Consider the following 21,538-nt stretch of genomic DNA (forward strand, 5'->3'; position numbering starts at 1 on the left):
GGTGGTCTTGAACTCCTGACCTTGTGATCTGCCCATCTCGGCCTCCCAAAGTGTTGGGATTACAGGCATGAGCCACGAGCCACCGTGCCTGGCCTTTTTTTTTTTTTTAAGATGGAGTTTCGTCTGGGCATGGTGATTCATGCCTGTAATCCCAGCACTTTGGGAGCCTAAGGCGGGTGGATCACTTGAGGTCAGGAGTTTGAGACCAGCCCTGCCAATGTGGTGAAAACCTCTCTCTACTAAAAATACAAAAACTAACCGGGTGTGGTGGTGCATGCCTGTAGTCCCAGACACTTGGGAGCCTGAGGCTGGAGAATTGCTTGAACCTCGGAGGCAGAGGTTGCAGTGAGCTGAGATGGCACCACTGCACTCCAGCCTGAGTGAGACTCCATCTCAAAAAAACAAAACAAGACAGTTTCAATCTGTTGCCCAGGCTGCAGTGTAGTGGCGCAATTGCAGCTCACTGCAGCCTCTGCCTCCTGGGATCATGTGATTCTCCTGCTTCAGCCTCCTGAGTAGCTGGGATTACAGGTGCCCACCACCACACCCGGCTAGGTTTTGTATTTTTAGTAGAGACAGGGTTTCACCATGTTGCCCAGGCTGGTCTTGAACTCCTGACCTCAAGTGATCCACCTGCCTTGGCCTCCCAAAGTGCTGGGATTACAGGCATGAGCCACTGTGCCCGGCCCCAGCCCCATTTTTTGAAGACAGTTTTTCTCATTGAATGGTTTGGCACCCTTATTGGAAATCAATTGGCCACAGAAGCATAGTTTATTTCTGGACTCTTTCAATTCTATTCCATTGATGTATAATATATGTGTATCCTTATGTCATCCTTATGCCAGTACCACACTGTCTTCCCTTTATTTTTTTTTAAGAGACAGGGTTTCACTCTGTTGCCCAGGGCAGAGTACAGTGACACGATCATAGCTCACTACAGCCTCAAACTACTGGGTTCAAGCTGTCTTCCCACCATGGCATTATAGGCATGAGCCACTGTGACCAGCCAACGCTGTCTTGATCACTGTAGCTTTGCAGTACGTTTTTTACAAGATTATTTTGGCTATTTAGGGTTCCATGCAATTCCATATAAATTTTAGGATCAGTTTTTCCATTTCTGCAAAAAAAAGGGCCAATGGGATTTAACTTTTTGACTTATGAAGCATGGTAAACGAATTACCTGCTCATTTAAAAAAATTAACATGTTTTTTAAAATCAGGAATCTGCTTGGCTTTCCAAAAGGTCACTCGAAGAATCACCCTGCCTCCAGGCTCTTTTTTCAATCTAGATTATCTTTGCGCAAAGTACAGAAAATAGAATTTTTTTTTTTTTTTTTTTTTTGCCAACACTGGCCTTCTTTCTCCCCTTATCCCAGACCTGCAGAGAGTTCTTGTGGTCTAATCTTCATTCCTCTTGCCACCATGTCACCCAAGTAGAACTATTCTTCTTTGACTCTTTCACACACTCCCTCATCTGTTTCAGCTTTCTTTTCTCTAATTCCCACTCACTGACCCTCTTCTCTTATTAGAATCCAAGATTGTAAAAGCTGCAAAGTATGTCAGATTATTTATTCAATGCCTCCACTTTGCAGATGTGGAAACTAAAGCCCAGAGAGAAAGTCTGACTTGCCACACAGCCAGTGAGTGACTGCAGCAGTACCAGAATCCGGTCTGTTTCCTGTTTGGTTCTACTACCATTACGGCTTGGAATCTCGGTAAATAGAACTGGGTGCAGACTTTAGTGCTTCCAGGCCAGTCCCCAGATCTTTTAGTAGGCCATTTTGCCCACCCTGGTCACATGAAGTCTGCACACAGGAAGGACAGATCTTCTCTGAGGTCCCTATTTTTTTTTTTTTTTGAGACAGATTCTTGCTCTGTTACCCAGGCTGGTGTGCAGTGGTGTGATCTTGACTCAATGCAACCTCTGCCTCCTGGGTTCAAGGGATTCTCTTGCCTCAGCCTCCTGAGTAACTCAGATTACAGGTGCACGCCACCATGCCCGACTAATTTTTGTGTTTTTCGTAGAGATGGGATTTCGCCATGTTGACCAGGTTGGTCTCGAACTCCTGAGCTCTAGTGATCCACCCACCTCGGCCTCCTAAAGTGCTGAGATGACAGGCATGAGCCACCATGTCTGGAGGCCCCTACCTTTGCCTGATACCTGCTCCTTCCCATCATTTTGAAGAAACTGCTGAATCCACAGGGGAAGTGAAACTATGAGGGGAGATAAAGTGTTGGGGTAGAGTTTTGAGAGTGATAACCACAAGCTAAGTTTAGAGGACTGAGAGCTGAGGGTCCTCCCTGAGGACCCACATGTCCCCCTTTATATCCTATTACAGGGCATGGTGGCTTTGCCAGTGGTCCTTGTTTTGCTGCTGGTCCTGAGCAGAGGTGAGAGTGAGTTGGACGCCAAGATCCCATCCACAGGGGAGGCCACAGAATGGGGAAATCCTCACCTGTCCCTGCTGGGGTCCTGCCAGCCAGCCCCCTCCTGCCAGAAGTGCATCGTCTCACACCCCAGCTGTGCATGGTGCAAGCAACTGGTAAAGATGGGCCTATGGCCTTTGAACCATGTGTATGTGTATGTGTATGTGCAGCCTGAATACATGTGTGTGATTGTGTGGGCACATGTATGATTTTCTAGAAACACTCCAGAGTCTCATGTGTGACTGAGTTTGTGCACATAGGACTCCTGTGTGTGGATATGTGTGCATACACGTGCATGCAAGTTTCCTGTGCACTTAGGATTATGTCTGTATCCACTTGCTTGTGTATATATGGAGAGAATTTGTGACCATGAATTGGGAGAAAGTATGTGCTTGTGGGAATTCATGCTTGTGTATAGGTAGAGGGAGCTGTTGTGTATGTAAACATGTGAGAAAGGTACTAGCCAGTGAGGGCTGCCATAACAAAATACCATAGACTGGGTGGTTTAAGCAACAGGAATTCATTTCTCCTAATGTTGGAGGCTGGGAAGTCCGAGAGCAAAGTGCTGACTGATTTGGTTCCCCAGTTAGGGCTCTCTTCCTGGCTTGCAGACTGGCTACCTTCTCGCTATGTCCTCACATCGTGGGGAGGGGGCTGGAGGATGGGGGGTGGGAACTGTCTCTGTTCTTGTAAGCGCACTAATTCCATCATGAGAGTTCCACCCTTAGGCCCTCATCTAAGCCCAGGTACCTCCCAAAGGCTCCATCTCCAAATGCCATCACATGGAGGGTTAGGGCTTCAATATAGAATGGGTTGGGGGTGGGGTGGGGTAGGGGTACAGAGTTCAGTCCATAGCAGAAAGTGTGTAGTTAGATTTCTAAGTCTGTGTTTTGGGTGGAAGCATTCTGTTCCTAGGTGTATAGTAGCCTATGACTGGACAGGTAGAAAGGGGAGGGGTGGAAGTATATGGGCTTGAGGGGGACTGGAAAGGCTTGAGCTACCTAAGTGGCCAAGAAGGATGCTAGGGAGCAGGCGTCTCCCTGGTTCTTCAAACAAAGCTGTTGTTTGTTTATGTTTGAAAGAGACAGAGCTCATGGAGCAGGAGGGGCGCCCAAGCTGGGATGGGGGCAGGTCTGCCTCTCTCAGGGGAAGATGGAGGGTTAGATCAGTGTAGGAGCCCAGATAAGAGATGAGGGCAAATTCACATGGAAGCAGAGCTACAGATGCTTAGAGGACCCAGAAGAAAGGCACACAGTGACTCTGAGAGGTCAAGAAGGGTAGATACTGAGTCTGCACAAGGCAGAGAGGCAGAGGTGCCAGGCTGGAGCTGGGAAGCTGGAGCTCTTGAGGTGGTCAGGTCTGTGTCTGGCTTCTCCAGTCCCCAGACCAGGAGCTGACACCCAGGGCAAGCTGAGAAGCCGCTCTAACCATTTCCTTCCCCTGTGGCTTCCCAACCAGTCTTAGGGGTACCAGATATATTACGGGGGTAGGATGCCTCCTCTTCTGTTCTTATCCTTTCCCTTCCCAGGAGCTGTGGGTCTTAGTCTGACCACCTTTCCATTTTGGTGTGAGCTTGCTGGGAAGGCTGGCCTAGGAGGCAAGGCCCCCGTTTTTTTGTGGTAGTGAAGTCTCTAAGATCTCAACAGGAAGTCTGTGGCTCTACTGGGGAGGAGAGGGGTAGGTGACTGGGGCAAGGGGGAGTTGAGATAAGGGGAGGGGTGGGGGACTGCTATAGGAAGTGGGGCTGTGATAAGGAAGAAAGGACCGGAGTTCCACAGGTTCATGCCTGTAATCCCAGCACTTTGGGAGGCTGGGGCAGGAGGATTTCTTGAGCCCAGGAGTTTGAAACCAGCCTGGGCAAAAAAGCAAGACCCTGTCTTTACAGTTGGTGAAAAAAAAAAAAAAGAAAGAAAGAAAGAAAAAGGCGTGGTGGTTCACGCCTGTAATCCCAGCACTTTGGGAGGCCGAGGCGGGCGGATCACTTGAGGTCAAGAGTTTGAGACCAGCCTGGCCAACATGGGGAAACCTCGTCTCTACTAAAAATACAAAAAAGCTGGGTGTGGTGGCACAGGCCTGTAGTCCCAGCTACCGGAAGGCTGAGGTATGAGAATCACTTGAACCGGGGAGGTGGAGATTGTAGTGAGCAGAGATAGCACTGCTGAGCTCCAGCCCTGGGTGACAGAGTGAGACTCTGTTTCAAAAACAAAACAAAACAACAAAAAAGACCAGAGTTCAAGGGCAGCTGTGGCGAGGAGGAGGAGAGGGACTCAGGGACTCAGAGAATGGACTGGAGGTGGGGGCATTAGAGGGGGCCAGGTTTGCAGGGTGTTTTTGGTAGCGGGGCCTAGGGCCTGTGCAGGACCGGGTCCCGACGCGCCTTTTCTTGCTGAGCAGAACTTCACCGCGTCGGGGGAGGCGGAGGCACGGCGCTGCGCCCGACGAGAGGAACTGCTGGCTCGAGGCTGCCCGCTGGAGGAGTTGGAGGAGCCCCGCGGCCAGCAGGAGGTGCTGCAGGACCAGCCGCTCAGCCAGGGCGCCCGCGGAGAGGGTGCCACTCAGCTGGCGCCGCAGCGGGTCCGGGTCACCCTACGGCCTGGTGAGTTAGGGGCGGCGGGGCCAGGCCAGAGGTCTAGGCTGGCGTTCCAATGCGCTCTGCTGACCCGCCCACCCCCCACCCCCCAGGAGAGCCCCAGCAGCTCCAGGTCCGCTTCCTTCGTGCTGAGGGATACCCGGTGGACCTGTACTACCTTATGGACCTGAGCTACTCCATGAAGGACGACCTGGAACGCGTGCGCCAGCTTGGGCATGCTCTGCTGGTCCGGCTGCAGGAAGTCACCCATTCTGTGCGCATTGGTGAGCCGAGGGCCGCCTCTCACCCTGTTGGCCCTTGCCTATTCAACCACTGTCTTAGCCTCTGCCAACATCCTGGACTCACAAGGGCCCCAATTTGCCCTCCCAGTTGTTGACAGGCCTAGCCAGGCCACAGGTTCATTCCTCCATCTTTCCCTAAAGACACCCATCTTCTAGGTCAGAGCTGGAGAGGACTCCAGAGACAGTCCGTTTTACAGGTTGAGCTGAGACCCAGCGTCTGGAGACTCTCTGGGCCTGGACAACTGCCCTGAGCCTACCAGCCTGGAACCTGCCCTGATGCAAGTCTCCTTGGGCAAGGCCTAGATGCCACTGTCCCTGGCACCACATCCTGTGCCAACTCTGCTCTATTCAAATTTCCTTCCTTTGCCTCATGCTGCTACCATATCCTATACCCGAGCCTTCTTCCACCTTCTGGAAGTTTCCATTTGCCCCGGGAGTTGTGTCCTCCTTAATGTCCTCTACCTGCCACTTCCCTGAGCCAGTAGTCTCACTGCTTTGCTTGTCAGTTACTGGCTCCCTGCCCCCAGGTGCACCCTCTCCCATCACCTCTTCTGTGACCGTCCTCCCCACCCCACTTCCCACAGAGCGCTCTCATAGGTCCTCTGTCGCTGCCCTGTGACTTCTGGCACAGCCTTCATTCCTCTCCTCTCCCAGGTTTTGGTTCCTTTGTGGACAAAACGGTGCTGCCCTTTGTGAGCACAGTGCCCTCCAAGCTGCGCCACCCCTGCCCCACGCGGCTGGAGCGCTGCCAGTCACCCTTCAGCTTTCACCATGTGCTGTCCCTGACGGGGGATGCGCAAGCCTTTGAGCGGGAGGTGGGGCGCCAGAGCGTGTCCGGCAATCTGGACTCACCTGAAGGTGGCTTCGATGCCATTCTGCAGGCTGCACTCTGCCAGGTGAGGAGGTGGGGCGGGGATCTGAGCCTGGTGGTCTGTTTGGGAATGGGACTGCCCCTTATGGTTGTATAGTGCACAATTCTAGGGGGGTGCCATTCATACCATAGTAGGTGTAGTTTGTATACTTAACAATTACCTGGTGGGTTGGAGTAAAATATCTTGAGGAGAATATCTTGAGGAGAAGGCATGTTTTTCTAATTCACAAGTAAGCCTCCACTAGCAGCAGCCTTCTTTGGGGGACTGGGGAGAGCAGGAGGAAGCAAGGTACTGGAGGCAAGGGGATGGACAAGCTGACTCAGAGTGAGGCTTGCCACATTCTTGGCTCACAGAGCTGGCTGGGGTGGCTCAAGGGCCATGCCCAGGTGCATAGCCTACCACCCCCACTGTACCTCAGGAGCAGATTGGCTGGAGAAATGTGTCCCGGCTGCTGGTGTTCACTTCAGATGACACATTCCATACGGCTGGGGACGGGAAGTTGGGTGGCATTTTCATGCCCAGTGATGGGCACTGCCACTTGGACAGCAATGGCCTCTACAGTCGCAGCACCGAGTTTGTGAGTCCCTATAGTCACCCCGCCTCTCCTCATTTGAGCCATACCTCTTTCCTTCCAGGACTCCCACTCCCAGCCTTACAGTCCTCACCAGTAACCACCCTGTAGACACCTGCCATCTTCCCCAGCAGTTCCTCCTTTCAGCTGCGGAGACAGGACACCTTTGTCACCCCATTCCCTACCTCCTTCCTATTCCATAGCAAGCCTCCAGGGCTCCTCCAGCTGGTGGAACCTTGGTTCCTGGACTCCCCAGGCTGAGGGCACCTTGCATGTTGTGGGGGAGGCCTGTGAGGCTCACCTTGTCCCTGCTCCCTGCCCCAGGACTACCCCTCTGTGGGTCAGGTAGCCCAGGCCCTCTCTGCAGCAAACATCCAGCCCATCTTTGCTGTTACCAGTGCTGCACTGCCTGTCTACCAGGTGAGAGCTGTCTACATGTCAGATCCCCAGCCCCACCCCAGCCTTTCTCAATTCCCCCAAAGATCCATTCTCTATCCCCCATATGCCCTCCTTCCAGACCCCCAGGAGCCCGTTTTCCTAGAGCTGTGACCTACCATTTCTCTTAACTCCCCGTAACTCAGGAGCTGAGTAAGTTGATTCCTAAGTCTGCAGTTGGGGAGCTGAGTGAGGACTCCAGCAACGTGGTACAGCTCATCATGGATGCTTATAACGTGAGGGGCCAGAGGAGGGGGAGATGGTGAGGGTGGGCACTAGGGAAAGGTGGAAAGGGGCCCTTGGGTGGGGTGGCAGAACTAAGAGGAAATGGTCACTTTTTGGTCTAACATTCCACAGCTCCTACCTATAGTCAGCATGTGGCTGTCATTAATTGTTCAATCTTACATTCATAAATCTTAAACATCTGACAGGCAGAGAGCATGGAGCTCAGATCCCCGCCCGACCTCCTCACCTCACAGAGTGCAGCCTGCCAAGAAAGTTTCAGTCACCGAGCTTTTATTTCATGCACCCACCATCCTAGGTGTACATACTGTTTCTACTTCATTTAACCCCACCAAAAGCCTTGCTTCGTAACTGTTATCATCCCTCTTTTACAGATGAGGAAACCCACACAAGGCTAAGTGACTTGTCCAAGGTCACAAAGATAACAAACAGAAGGGCTGGCATTTATCCCCAGTCTGTACATAAACAATGTGAGATCTGGAGCCTGCTTTCACTAAGTTTATAAACAATTCAGAGCTATTCTTCACAAGAACCATGGAATTTCACAGGTAGAAGGAACCATAAAAACTCTTAGTGGTTTAGGTCTTATCTCTGCAACTAGGCTGTAGGCTTCCTGATAACGGAGCATCTCCTAAACCTATGGCAAAAAAATCTGAGACGGTATCAAATTTCCCAAGACAAATTCTGTAATGAATTTGCCCTTTAGACCTGGCATGCACCCAGGTTGTGTCCTGATGTGGGGCTTCACAAACATGGTCTCTGCACTGAAATGCTGTATCAGAGGCCTCTGGATCCTGTATATTCTATGCAAGGTTCTCACGGGTCCTCCCTCCAGAAATGCCTCGACTGGGCAGGATGTAAGGAGCCCCAGGTGGCAGAGGGCAGGGTGCTGGCAGAATTGGGAACACCTGGAGAGGACATACGGTGGGGTGGGGTCCTTTCCTGCCTTCACGTGGTTATCCACTTGCTGTCTTCCCATAGAGCCTGTCTTCCACTGTGACCCTTGAACACTCTTCACTCCCTCCTGGGGTCCACATTTCTTACGAATCCCAGTGTGAGGGTCCTGAGAAGATGGAGGGTAAGGCTGAGGATCGAGGACAGTGCAACCACGTCCGAATCAACCAGACGGTGAGAGCCAGCAAGCACAGGCAGAAGGCGGGCGGGCAGGGGGAGGTAGAAGTGGGAAATTAAGCAGGTAGGGAAAGATGGGGGGCAGGAATGGGGAGAGACGGGAGAGCCTGGGGTAATCCTCCATCCATCCTTCCTGAAGTAGTCTGAGTGGCTTCCTCAGGTAAAGTTTCTAGGAGTTGGGTGTTACCATGACCACATCTCTTCATTTACTAAGGGGTGAGGTTCTGGATGATCTAAGGGGTGAGGTTCTGGGTGAGTTTGGGGTGTGTGTGTGTATAACCATGGCCTGATTCCTGCTTACCCTGTTCTTAGGTGACTTTCTGGGTTTCTCTCCAAGCCACCCACTGCCTCCCAGAGCCCCATCTCCTGAGGCTCCGGGCCCTTGGCTTCTCAGAGGAGCTGATTGTGGAGTTGCACACGCTGTGTGACTGTAACTGCAGTGACACCCAGGCCCAGGCTCCCCACTGCAGTGATGGCCAGGGACACCTACAATGTGGGGTATGCAGGTGAGGGCCTCCCCTTCCCTTCACCCAGCTGGCTGCCAACAAATGACCAACCCTGGCCCGTATTCCTCCGCTGCTTTCCATTCCCCCCACAGGAGTATCCTTGACATCCCTAGACTCCCCACTCAATTTCATCCCTTGAAGCTTCCCAGATACGTTCAGGCCCTCCCCTTGACTGGGGCTCCCTCCACTCTCTCACCCCTCGTCGGTGTTCCACTATACTTACCATCCCTTCAGTTGTCTTTCTCCAACTCTTGAGAACTTGGGTTTAGAGGTTCCTGGGAAAGACAAGTCAGGGGTGATCAAACCCTCTGATCTACTTCTCTCCTTCGCCTTCCCCTTCCAGCTGTGCCCCCGGCCGCCTAGGCCGGCTCTGTGAGTGCTCTGAGGCTGAGTTGTCCTCCCTAGATCTGGAATCTGGGTGCCGGGCTCCCAATGGCACAGGGCCCCTATGCAGCGGAAAGGGTCAGTGCCAATGTGGACACTGCAGCTGCAATGGACAGAGCTCTGGGCATCTGTGCGAGTGTGATGATGCCAGCTGTGAGCGACATGAGGGCATCCTCTGTGGAGGTACCTTGGGGAGAAGGGCAGGGTCTGAGAGGCCTTCCCAAGGCACTTAGGCTCTGGGAGTCTCCTGGCATGGAAGGCAAATGTCAAAGATGCTGGTGTATGGGTTAGAGGGTGTGTTTGGCACACTTGAAAAAGACTGGATGCATGCGCTTGTGGTGCCACGTGGTGGCCAACTGTGTGTGTGGAGTATGGTTGTCACCCTCTGCATGGCTCTACCCCAGGCTTTGGTCGCTGCCAATGTGGAGTATGTTACTGTCATGCCAACCGCACGGGCAGAGCATGCGAATGCAGTGGGGACATGGACAGTTGCATCAGTCCCGAGGGAGGGCTCTGCAGTGGGCATGGACGCTGCAAATGCAACCGCTGCCAGTGCTCGGATGGCTACTACGGTACTCTATGTGACCAATGCCCAGGCTGCAAGACACCATGCGAGAGACACCGGTGAGGCCTCAGGTCTTCCATCTTGGGAGCAGGGGCACAGTGGGGCTTGTTGAGCCACTCCCATCTGCCTACTCTCCTTCCTGCTTGTAGTTGGGTAAAGGGCATTGGGTGACAACTACCCAGCTGGTAACCTACTGGCATCTACTGCATAGGGACTGTGCAGAGTGTGAGGCCTTTGGGACTGGCCCCCTGGCCACCAATTGCAGTACAGCTTGTGCCCATACCAATGTGACCCTGGTCTTGGCCCCTATCTTGGATGATGGCTGGTGCAAAGAGAGGACCCTGGACAACCAGTTATTCTTCTTCTTGGTGGAGGATGATGCCAGAGGCAGGGTCGTGCTCAGAGTGAGACCCCAAGAAAGTAAGTGGGCAGGGATGCCACAAATCCTGGAAGTCTGATGGGCAGGGTCTCAACTCTGGGGATGCAGAGTGAAGATAATGGGCAATAGGCTGAGGGCTGAGGCAGAACTGTGAATCCGGGACAAAGGCAGAGGCGACTGAGCAAGTGGACAAGGCTAAGGCCCTGGGCAGTGAGAATAACCTTGGACCTTGCTGGGTTCCCTTTGCTTTCGGTGACAGGGTTGGACAGGCTGGACACACTGAACAACTGTTAATCTGTCCCTATGCTCCAGCTCCCACAAGTGTGTCTGGTTTCTTGTTCACAGAGGGAGCAGACCACACCCAGGCCATTGTGCTGGGCTGCGTAGGGGGCATCGTGGTAGTGGGGCTGGGGCTGGTCCTGGCTTACCGGCTCTCGGTGGAAATCTATGACCGCCGGGAATACAGTCGCTTTGAGAAGGAGCGGCAACAACTCAACTGGAAGCAGGTGAGACTTCCTGCTTAGGCCCCCTTTTAGCTGTCTCCCCACCACAAGCCCATCCCTGATTCCTCCCACTGGGTTCCCCCAGTGCCTGGCACATGTAACCAATCCCTCTGCTAACTTCCATCAGCTCCTAGGATTCGGCTCAGGACTGGCCTCTTAGGTCTAGAAAGGGGACAAAGAATCCTGGGATTTTTGCTCATAATCTGCAACATCTTTCCTCAGGACAGTAATCCTCTCTACAAAAGTGCCATCACGACCACCATCAATCCTCGCTTTCAAGAGGCAGACAGTCCCACTCTCTGAAGGAGGGAGGGACACTCACCCAAGGCTCCTCTCCTTGGAGGACAGTGGGAACTGGAGGGTGAAAGGAAGGGTGGGGTCTGTAAGACCTTGGTAGGGGACTAATTCACTGGCGAGGAGCGGCCACCACCCTACTTCATTTTCAGAGTGACACCCAAGAGGGCTGCTTCCCATGCCTGCAACCTTGCATCCACCTGGGATACCCCACCCAAGTATATAATAAAGAATCGAAACTCAGACCACAGCTGTCACTTTTCTTTACCTCATCAAGGCCAAAGCAGGCTGTTTATAGCCTGGGCCTCGGGAAAGTTCTTGTCCATCTTCCTCTTGCCACCTGAGGGCAGGGAGAGGTGCCCAAGCGCGAATGTGCAGGAGACTCCCGAGGTGTGCCCTGGGACTCCGGAAGCCAGGTCTGGAGAGGGCCTCTGCGGATGCAGGTGGGTCCCAGACAAGAGACACTGCATCTGTTGATGTCTAACCCCCTTCCATTCTGCTGCGTGTGCTTTTTTCCTCTTGCTCAGAACTGATGCCCTGTTTTTGCTCCTACTTGTTTGCTCCTCTGTGGAGAAGGGGTTTTAAAATGGCTTATAGGGTGCTGGAAGTTGTGGGGTGATTACACAGGGAGAAAAAAGGAAGGAAAACAACTAAAACCAGTATGAAAAAGCTTCCCCAAAGAGGAGATAGTAGAAAAGCCCCATTTTCCTTTTATTTAAATATCCTAAATATATCACGAAGGAACATACACTGCACTTTAATGGTAAAAAGATACAAGTTTATAACATCTTATAAAAACTACCATTTAAAAGTGATCTTGTCCATTTGATATTCCCCTCCCCCATAGCAAAATAAGTATATTATTTAAAAAAAAAAAAAAAAGAGGGTGGAGAGGAGGATAGGAAGGGGACAGTTGATAAAACCCCAGGGCCACAGCAGAGGCAAAGGGCATCTGGGGAGAGGGTTAGAAGCTGTGGCGGACTCCACGAATGTAACCCTCCAATGTCAAGCCATGGGCGCGATCAGTAGCTAAGTGATGACGAGGCTGTTGGGGGTGGACGGAAAAGACTTGGGGCAAAGCAGACTCTTTATAGCCTGGGCTGGTAGGGCGTGGTGCAGCAGCCTACCCGGAACTGGCACTACTCTTTCCCAGGTTCCCCGACTCTCCGTCCTGGTCTCTGAGAGCCTGCCCTATTTCCCTCTCCCCTACTCCAAACACACCTGAGGCATCTTCCAGTGCTAGGCCCCATGCTGGCCAGCAGGGGTGGGGCATTGGGCCCAGGAGCCTCTGCAGCGGTCTGAGTCAGTGGCTTCCCTGGGGTATCTGTGGGACTCCCAGGCCCTCTGGATGCTGAATCACTCCTTTCACTGCTTTGCTTCTCTCTTCTCACACATCCATTGCCCCAGATATCGGCGCGGGAACTGAACCAACCACCTGCTCCTGAGTTTCCCTCACTGGGTCCTTGGCAGGGGTGGCTCTGCTATGGCTGTTCGCACATACTCTCTGAAGTTCCCTCGCTCCCACCCATCCAGGCAGGAAACCAAGGTCTCTGGGAACCCAGGGCACCTTCTGACCCAGTACACACATTAGTACACATGGGGCATAGGTCACTCATGTGAGTCTCTCCACATACACCCCTATCCCAAACAGATTAGCTGTAAGTGGCAGGGAGAAAGGCTTCTCATTTTCAAAAGCATTTTTGGAGGATAGTTTTCTAAACATTTTAAAATGGTTTACAGGGTGCTGGAAGATGTGGGGTGAATCATCCCAGAAGAGAAGGACGAAAACCCCAGCTCCAGCAGAACCCTTGAACAGGAAGGGGGCTGGCTCACATGCAGAAAGATGCCCCTGCTTGCAGGGACCACAGGGCTGATCCAAGGACTGAGGTCTAAGTTGTGGACCACATCAAATGGGAGTGTCAGCATAAAGCAATGAGTACACGGCAGCACACACTCCTCAGCGTCTCCCCAAAAGGATCTCAGATGCTGTCAGGGAAAACTGAATGGGTGCCATGCCTGCTTTCTTTTTCCCTGAAATACTCATACCACAGAGGTATGGACAACCCCCTCCCCAACCCCACCTCTCCAGAATAGGTAACAGCCAGGAATCATTGCTGCTATCCCATTCTTTACGTTTTCTGGGAAAAAAAGACCCTACTGACAGCTTGGTACTCAGGTTCACCCAGTCTCCATGATTACTAAGATAGTTCCCTTACCCGCTACAGGGCAGGTCAGGTTACAGTGGGGGTCAACCAAACCCCAGAACTTCCCATAAGGATTCTTTCTTTAGCAGAAAGAAAAGGTGTATTTCACCTTAGAAAATTTATGTTCACAAGCCCTGGCTTGGGTTAGAAACACCTTAACCACCAGGCTGTTGAATTCATCTAAAAAAAAAAACAACAAAAAACCCTCCAAAACAAAAGCCCTTCTGTTCCCTAAATTGTGTTCTTCAGCTCCTGCTGAGACCTCAAGCACCCTTCATGTTTGGGCAAGAGGAGGCTATTTTCCACTCATCCTCCCCGAAGGTGAGGGCCAGAGAAAGGTTTGGCTCATAACTATGCCATCTCTTGCAAGCATACAAATACATGCACTCATCACACACACACACATCCACACACACACACCCCTGATTACTTTTTTGGGAGTGGACAAGGTGGTGGCATTGGAGCAGAGAGGAGCAAAGAATATGGTTAAGAATGGAACCTACATTAGGTTTCTTTAGTCTTTTCTCTGCAGCACCCCCACCCCCATCCCCCACACTCTGTTGGGTAGGGATGACCATTAGGAAGGAAGCTGAGATCTTGTTTTTTTGGGACCAAAGGACAGACCCCTCCCAACCTCCTCTACCTGAATACAGTGATAGGACTTGGGGAGGGAGAACAGCTCCTACTGCTCAACAGGCATGTCAGAAGACCCCAGATTTCTTTGTTTCTTGAGCAGCTGTTAGCCAACTTGGGACCAGTCTTGGGTTGTTCCTAAGAGGGCACAAGGAGAGAGAACCCACTTTGACATCCATGACTCCTTGCTCAACACATCTGTCTCACTTTAGGAGTCAATGGCAGCGAGGTAGCCACAAACTATCTCCAAGACCGACTCCCCAAAAAAAGAAGAAAAGGGCTTTACGGGCCACTCTCACCCAAGTTTCCTCCTAAAGGCACTTGAGCTGATGCCATCAGGTGCCAATGTGACATGGGCCATGACAACACCCACAGGCACAACTCTTCCTTTTCCCTTGAGGAAGGAAGAGGTGCCATCCACTTTTTGGATCCAGCCCTTGTCTGCTCCACCCCCTTTTTCCTTTTATCCCTACAGTGTATAAGGAAGCCAAAGTAAGCTCAGCTGCCATTCCTGATCTTATTCTTCCTCAAAAAGGAGGTGAAGTGCAGGATTGTGAAACACTGAGGAGCTGCTACAACTAAAAACCCAATTTTTGGGGAGAGTTGGACCAGCTATAGTCCCTACTTTGGACTAGGACGTTTATGCCTCTGGATTACCTGTGTCCACAGTGTACCTGCTGAAGTTGCTTTTGGATAAACAAAAACAAGAACAGAACAAACAAATCCCCTTCCCCAATCTTTTCCATTTCAGCTGCCAGCTGGAGTCCAAGGTTGTGGGAGCCACACTTCAGTCTTGGTCCTGTACCTTGAGTCCCCACCTATGACCTCAGCCAAGGGTCCAGGGACTAGCTCCCCTACCCAGGAATGCTGTAAGAACTTCCCCGAGATACTCATAGTCTCAGATTATTTACAGAGCTGAGGTTCTGGGGCCACTGTCCCCTGATGCATTCTTCTGGTCTCCTGGGTCCACTCCTCCAGGAGTGGGACAGGTTCACATGGGACGTTGGTGGGACCATCAGACCAGAGGGGGTGTGCTCTTCGACAGGTTCTTCTGATCACTCCCACCACCTGGGGGCCCCTTGCGCCTATAGAGAAAACTGCCCGTCGGAAGTCTTGGACTGGCACCCTTGGCACATCCGTTTGTGTCTGAGTAATCGATCTGTCCGAGAAAAACACTGAGAAGAAAGGGAGGGTTAAGTGCCTGAGAGGGGAAACTCAGCTACCTGTTGGCTAACTCATTCCTCTCACAGGAGGCAGATACCACATTCTCCATCCCCTCAGCATGTGCACAGACAGCAAGAGCACACGGTGGTGGAGAATGCAAGCTCTTGGGCCAGAGCGCCTGGGGCCGAAACTTGGCTCTATTGCTAAGCAGCTGTGTGACCTTGGGCAAGTTACCTAACAGCCCAGAATCTGTACACTCATCTGCAAAACTGTAAAGCGAGGCTAAAAGTACCTACTCACAGCACAGCTGCTTTAGTCATCAAAGATTTATTGAGTATCTATCTCAAGGCAGATACAGAGTAGAGAACCAGAGGAACGAAGTCTCTGCCCTCATAGAGCTTTTATTCTAGTGTCTGAAGATTCAATGTAAGAGTGTGGAGCAAAGCTTGGGACCTAGCAGTGCAACTAGGAAGTGTTAGCTATTATCATTTCTCATCTCTTGTTCTTGTCTTGTTTTGGCCCCAGCTCTTACATTCTCATCAGATCAGATACTGACCCCCAGGGCAAAGATCGTATCTCTTCCTCCAAAGTGCATGAGCTCTGAAGTTGGACTGAATCCCAGCTCTGTTCGTGATCTGCTGTGTCCTTGGGAAACTTAACTTCTCTGAATCTCAATTTTCCCATATGTGAAATAAGGACAATACGCTACCTTAGGGAGTCAATGTGAGGATTAAATAAAATCATCTGTGTAAAGTATGCTCTCACAGTGCCTGGCACAGAGTAAGTGATCATGAAATGCTATTATTATTGTTATTACAATGTTCTAACTGCTCCTCCCCATGATCAGCTGCATAAGGCCAGACATAAGGCTTCTCATCCTGATGTGCCAACTATTGTGACGAGGAATGCTGGTGGCTCTTTTGTCAGGCAGGAGGGGAGGGTGGCCCTGATTCTTGGGGAAGGAAAAGTGTGTGGGGGATTGCAGCAGGGATGAGCCTTACCTGATGACACCGTTCACACTGGTAAGGCTTTTCACCACTGTGCACACGCTTGTGGCGTTCCAGGTGGTACTTCTGGATGAAACGCATATCACATATATCGCACTCAAATGGCTTCTCACCTGGCCCAAGTGGAGAGAGAAGTGAATGTGGGGAGGTATGTATGGTAGGGACCTCATTCCAGTTATTTTCTCAGAAACTTTAGCTATTAGTAATATGTAGACACCTAAGTGATCATAAATGGGGAGGGGTCCCCAAAGGTGCTGGTGTCAGTGACAACAGATACAAAGCCATGCAATCTCTCTGCTTCACTGACTTATCTTCTTCCTTCATTTCTAATACCCATTAAAATAAACCCAACTAGAGCCACAAACAGACATGGAATACAAGCGACAGACTATTCTCCCTCTTTTGAATATAAGCAAGACACTTACCAGTGTGAATAAGGATGTGCCTCTTTAGGTGGTAACTGCTCCGAAAGGCTCCAAAGCAGTGTTCACAAACAAAATTTTTGGGAATCTTTACTTGAAAAGAACCATTTTGTTCCACTACCACCACCTGGGGGCAATAATCAGGCATGTCATGAGGCCACCACTGCCCTCTTCCTGGAGAGACTGTTCTACTCTGGGTCCACTTCCAGCTGCTGAAGAAAGGAACCTCTCTGATGCTGTCTAAAGGTGCTGCCATCTCCTGTACTCCATGGAGGTAAGAGACCCTTTGGGGAAGGAGGTGGAGTGGGTAAGCTGTCTATCCTGTCAAACCCAGCAGTCTGAGTATGACTTGAGCTGGAGCCTGCTTGCCCCCATGCCACGGGACCTGGGATCTCATGCTCCTCAACCCGTACTACTACTGTTCCCGCAAGGCTAGAGATCAACTACCAAGGTAGTCTCTAGATGAAATCTGGGCGACTCACTCACTGGCTATCAGAGATCAAAGCATCTAGAGAAAGCTCCAGGTTACACGGTAGAGGGAAGAAGGACGAATATTACCCCATTACCAAACTGTATGAGTTTGGGGGACCACCCCATTACCTGCCTTTTTAACAGTCTTTTTTGAATGAGAGGGCTCAGACAAGCTGTCATCATCTTTGCGGCTCCGGGACTTATCACTGTCTTTTCGGTGACCCTTTGAAGACAAATCAAATCTAAACTCACAGCCCATATCAGAAGATGAGATGAGACCCAATGCAGCTCTCAGACAAAATTCATAAATGAGAGTAAACCACCTGCCCCGACAGCTTAGAGGAAGTACATAACTATTTCTTCTCCAGTCACCTGGTCTTAAAGAGTTGAAGGTACACAAAAGACCTTCCTTAGCTTTCTGAAATACCAATGTTCATCCATTCCCCAGCTGGATCCCCTTGCCCCACTTCCCTATGCGGAAGCATCAAGGAATCAGGGCTTGGTATCTCCTGGCAGAGAGCTCGGGCCACCCAATCCCCAGGTGCCACAATGGACTCAAGCGCTGTACCTGACTCGAACACCTCAGCACATCAGGGCTACCTGCCCGCTCGCCATTCTCGGCCTGCTTGCTGGCAATCTGGCTCAGCATCATCTTCTTGCTGGCTGCAGTGGGAACCAAACTCACACCTGCTAGGCCTTCACAAGCCAGGAGACTTGCCTAAGTTGAAAGGAGATGAGGTGTCAGGTCACCTGGCAGGGCAGGGCAGGGCAAAAAGACTGCCATCCTCTATAGAACTACCTTTTACACCCAGCTACAAACTGCTTCGCTCCAGGGAATGTCCCTCCTCACTGCCAAAGCCTTGCTTCCTTCAAGAGTCCTCCCTAACTCATCTCACCAGGAACGACTTATCTTGTCATCTCTCAGCATTTAAATACAGACCAAGTAAATAATCAAGTATTACCGACACCTTTGTCATCAGAACTAGGCAGTGTGTGTGACTACATATTTCTTTGAAGGTATTTCTAGGCCTTAACTGTGAGTGGGTATGAGGTTCCATCTTGCTAACCCACTGACATGGGAGATTCCTTCAGGACCTTCCTCCTTCCTCTCTCAACAGCCCTCAGTTGGGCCAGGCACGGTGGCTCACACCTATAACCCCAGCACTTTGGGAGAACAAGGCAGGCGGATCACAAAGTCAGGAGTTCGAGATAAGCCTGGACAATAGGTGAAACCCCGTCTCTACTAAAAATAGAAGAATTAGCCAGATGTTGTAGCACGCACCTGCAGTCCCAGCTATTTGGGAGGCTGAGGCAGAAGAATTGCTTGAACCCAGGAGGCGGAGGCTGCAGTGAGCTGAAATCACGCCACTGCACTCCAGCCTGGGTGACAGAGCGAGACTCCCTCTGTCTCAAAAAAAAAAAATTAGCTTCAGAGCCCACTTTTGATTGGCAGACCTTACTGGTGCCAACTGTATTTTCTATTGGTTTCATTTTTTGTTTGTTGGCTGAGACAGGGTGCCACTCTGTCACCCACGCTGGAGTGCAGTGGCACGATCTCGGCTCACTGCAGTCTTGACCTCCCTGGCTTAAGCGATCCTTCCACCTCTATCTCATAACTGGGACTTCAGAACACCACCACGCCCGGCTATTTTTCTTTGCATTTATAGAGACAGGGTTTCACCATGTTGCCTAGGCTGATGTGGAACTCCTGAGCTTAAGCAATCCTCCAGCCTCAGCCTCCTAAAGTCCTGGGATTACAGGCTATTTCTCCCTTTAGATTTTAAACTCCTTAAGTATTACCAATTGCAACTGATAGAAAAATTAAACCACTTGGAAGGTTTTTTTTGAGTATTTCTCTTGACCAAATTTTAGGCCATTTATATGTGTGCATGTATGATCACATTTTTTCACATTCCTTGCTCCACACAGAGTTTAAAAAATTACTTAAGTAAGGTATGTTTAAGTACATTTCCTCATTCCACTGCTACATTCTTCAGGCTGACTTCGGTTAGCCAGCATGAAAGAAAATACTTTTCTTAATGAAAAAAAACTTTTAAGAAATTGTTGGTCAGCAAACGCCCAAATTTATGAAGAAATTCCTTTTGGATGATCAGTATATTCTGGGACCCCTCCCTCCAACTTCTAGGACTTTGGAGTGAAAGATCCAGAGTTAAAATCTTAGCTCAGCTGCTTGCACTGTATAATCTCAGGCAAGTTATTCACCTTTGCAAGCCTTAGTTTCCTTACATGAAAAATGCCTGTCATAATGCTTATCCTTACACGGTTGATGAAAAGTAAACTAAGATGTAAAATGCTTAGCAGTGTCCAGCACAAAGTTGAGTCCTTAGTGGAAGGCAGCCTTCTCAGAAGAGTGAATACAATGCTGAGAAGTGGGTTGCAAAAGACAAAGGAAGAAGAAACTGATGGGCTCCTATTCTATATGGAAAGGAGGAAGCTGTGCATTCAGAAGCAGCTGGAGGAAAGCCAATTATACTACAATCAGACTGCCATCCTGGTGAGACTGGTAGGGAAGGTTCCCTAGAAGAAAGCTTGGGAGAAGCTCTGGAGATGTGCGCACACAGCTATTCTACTCAGATGACTACAACAGCCTATCTGCTCATTCTGTCTCTCCAATCCATCCTCTACCTCCACAATGATAATGACCTCCTACATACACTGCTCTGATGCTACTCTGCTGCTTAACTTAGCAAGGCATAAAAGGTCTTTGGGTTACACTCTGCTTACTGCAGGGAACAACTTCCTCACCTATCACTGTCAACGCTACCTCCATAACCATCCCCATTTAAATCCCTTAGTCTATAACTACCAAACTACCTGCAGTACCCAGAACCTCATCACATTTTCCCATGACTCTAAGCTCCTGCCCATGCCGTTCCTTTTGTCCAAACGCCCTTCTATCTGTCAACCTTCATCTTCTTTTTCTATCCAAGCAGAAGTACTGTTCTCTCCTATGTACATACCCCTATTATTGCACATTCCTCAATCAACAGATTCAGAGTCTCTACTACTAGCTAGCCACTATACAAGGCATTGTGAATATAAAAATAAATGTCTTTCCATCCCTCTCCCGACCCCAACTAGCCTGGAAGCTCACTGGGGACAAGGACAATCTTATTCATCTTTGTAGTCCCAGCACAATGCCTTGCATGCAACAGGAACTCAATAAATTCCTGTTGAAAAAAAACAAATGAAGCATTCACCATACTATTCACTCCCTTACACCCCTCAGCACTTAATGTACCAAAACTAAACTGAGTACACGTTGCTTTGCAAATGTCCCATCAGTGCCTGTGATGCAGGATAGCCTACCTCCTTCATTTGACTGGAAGCTCCCTGAAGGCAGGGGCTGTGGCCTGTCTCCTTTCCTTCCTCTAGATCTCCCCCTGGTGCTTAATACAGAGCTTGGATCACTGGGGTTGGTCAATATGTTGACTAGAGCAGCATTCAAGAGTGAAACTGCAAACAGGCTTCCCAGTGATCTTGGAGGAGGACTCTAGAGCTTTTTTACCTGAGCCATGCTGATTTTTCACTTAATGCAACCCAAAAGTTCAGGAGTTCCTTGGTCCACCTTTCCTTAAGACACTGTCGTTTTGAACAACTGTCACCAAACCACGGTAACGACTCCTTCGTGTCCCATCAGTCCTCTTGCCATATTGAACTTTGTCTTCAAATAGAACTTAGTGTCCTCCAAAGAAAAGATAGGTGTTCCAAGAATTCCTGGACTCTGCCTGGCTCCTGCCTATTGTCTGAAGAAAAAGAGCGTCTACCAGTCTTGGTTTTCCAGTTGAATTCTCTCGATGAAGCTCACGATCTGTACCAGAAACCTAAAACCAGAAAGGACGAAGGGGGCTGCTAAATACAACATCTTCAGGCCATTACAACGTGCGATATGAACTTTTTTTTGCTGGGCGCTCTCTGTGAAGCTCAGAACGAGGACATGAGTCAATAAGAGTTTTCTTTCTAGGTCAATAGGAGGAACTGGTCTCCTGGGCAAGGAGGGGAAGCCAACAGGAGCAAAAGTAATTGGGGCCTCCTATGGAGGAACTCTGCCAAAAGGGCAATCGCTTGGATTTGCCATCTCAGGAATGGAAAAAGGGGGCGGAGATCCTTTGGGGCTTTTGTGCCCAATGGGCCGGCCCGAAAAGCTCGCACTTTACAGAGGTGGCCAGACTAGGGTGGAGGAAAGCTCAAGGGCCATCGCTGGGTGCTTCGGTGGCGGGCAGAAACGGGACTGGCAGTGCCCACACGTGCGCGTTCTCTGCGTCCGCCCGAAGGTAAGGAAACTTGCTGCGGAGGTGAAGGGCAGGCAGGCGAAGCCCGGCGCGGCGTGTTGCCCACCTCGCTTCGGCCAGCCAGCCCCTGTACCCGCTGCACCAACCGGGAGCAGAGCCGGAGAGTGGCGAGAAGCGCGCGAGGTGCGTGCTCGCGCCCGCGTT

General features: G+C 50.6%; 3 protein-coding genes across 4 annotated transcripts in view; 2 read left to right on the plus strand and 1 right to left on the minus strand.

The window, feature by feature from the left end:
* Positions 1-11,430, plus strand: part of ITGB7 (integrin, beta 7) — a 17,448-nt gene extending 6,018 nt beyond the window's left edge. The window contains exons 2-16 of one of the 2 annotated variants that reach the window (XM_011930537.1): positions 1,592-1,714; positions 2,339-2,542; positions 4,821-5,022; positions 5,109-5,279; positions 5,952-6,193; positions 6,588-6,746; positions 7,065-7,160; positions 7,322-7,411; positions 8,400-8,546; positions 8,862-9,055; positions 9,399-9,622; positions 9,844-10,063; positions 10,216-10,424; positions 10,729-10,889; positions 11,109-11,430. In XM_011930537.1, the coding sequence (XP_011785927.1) occupies positions 2,342-2,542; positions 4,821-5,022; positions 5,109-5,279; positions 5,952-6,193; positions 6,588-6,746; positions 7,065-7,160; positions 7,322-7,411; positions 8,400-8,546; positions 8,862-9,055; positions 9,399-9,622; positions 9,844-10,063; positions 10,216-10,424; positions 10,729-10,889; positions 11,109-11,189 (2,397 nt within the window). In that variant the 5' untranslated portion in view covers positions 1,592-1,714; positions 2,339-2,341 and the 3' untranslated portion in view covers positions 11,190-11,430. The remainder of the gene's footprint in view (positions 1-1,591; positions 1,715-2,338; positions 2,543-4,820; positions 5,023-5,108; positions 5,280-5,951; positions 6,194-6,587; positions 6,747-7,064; positions 7,161-7,321; positions 7,412-8,399; positions 8,547-8,861; positions 9,056-9,398; positions 9,623-9,843; positions 10,064-10,215; positions 10,425-10,728; positions 10,890-11,108) is intronic. The other variant, XM_011930538.1, reaches the window with a different exon arrangement.
* A 2,035-nt stretch (positions 11,431-13,465) lies between these two features.
* Positions 13,466-20,928, minus strand: ZNF740 (zinc finger protein 740). Its single transcript, XM_011930539.1, has 6 exons — positions 20,611-20,928; positions 17,650-17,799; positions 17,215-17,304; positions 16,614-16,737; positions 16,183-16,301; positions 13,466-15,192 (listed from the first exon to the last, which is right to left on the minus strand). The coding sequence occupies exons 1-6, from the start codon at positions 20,617-20,619 to the stop codon at positions 15,103-15,105; spliced, it is 582 nt and encodes a 193-aa protein (XP_011785929.1). The 5' UTR covers positions 20,620-20,928; the 3' UTR covers positions 13,466-15,102.
* A 328-nt stretch (positions 20,929-21,256) lies between these two features.
* Positions 21,257-21,538, plus strand: part of CSAD (cysteine sulfinic acid decarboxylase) — a 32,540-nt gene continuing 32,258 nt past the window's right edge. Inside the window, exon 1 of the mRNA XM_011930541.1 lies at positions 21,257-21,376. The gene's annotated coding sequence lies outside the window, so the exon portion shown is untranslated. The remainder of the gene's footprint in view (positions 21,377-21,538) is intronic.

The sequence above is a fragment of the Colobus angolensis genome, unplaced genomic scaffold (genome assembly GCF_000951035.1).
Source record: "Colobus angolensis palliatus isolate OR3802 unplaced genomic scaffold, Cang.pa_1.0 Scaffold87, whole genome shotgun sequence".
Classification (NCBI taxonomy): Eukaryota; Metazoa; Chordata; class Mammalia; order Primates; family Cercopithecidae; genus Colobus; species Colobus angolensis.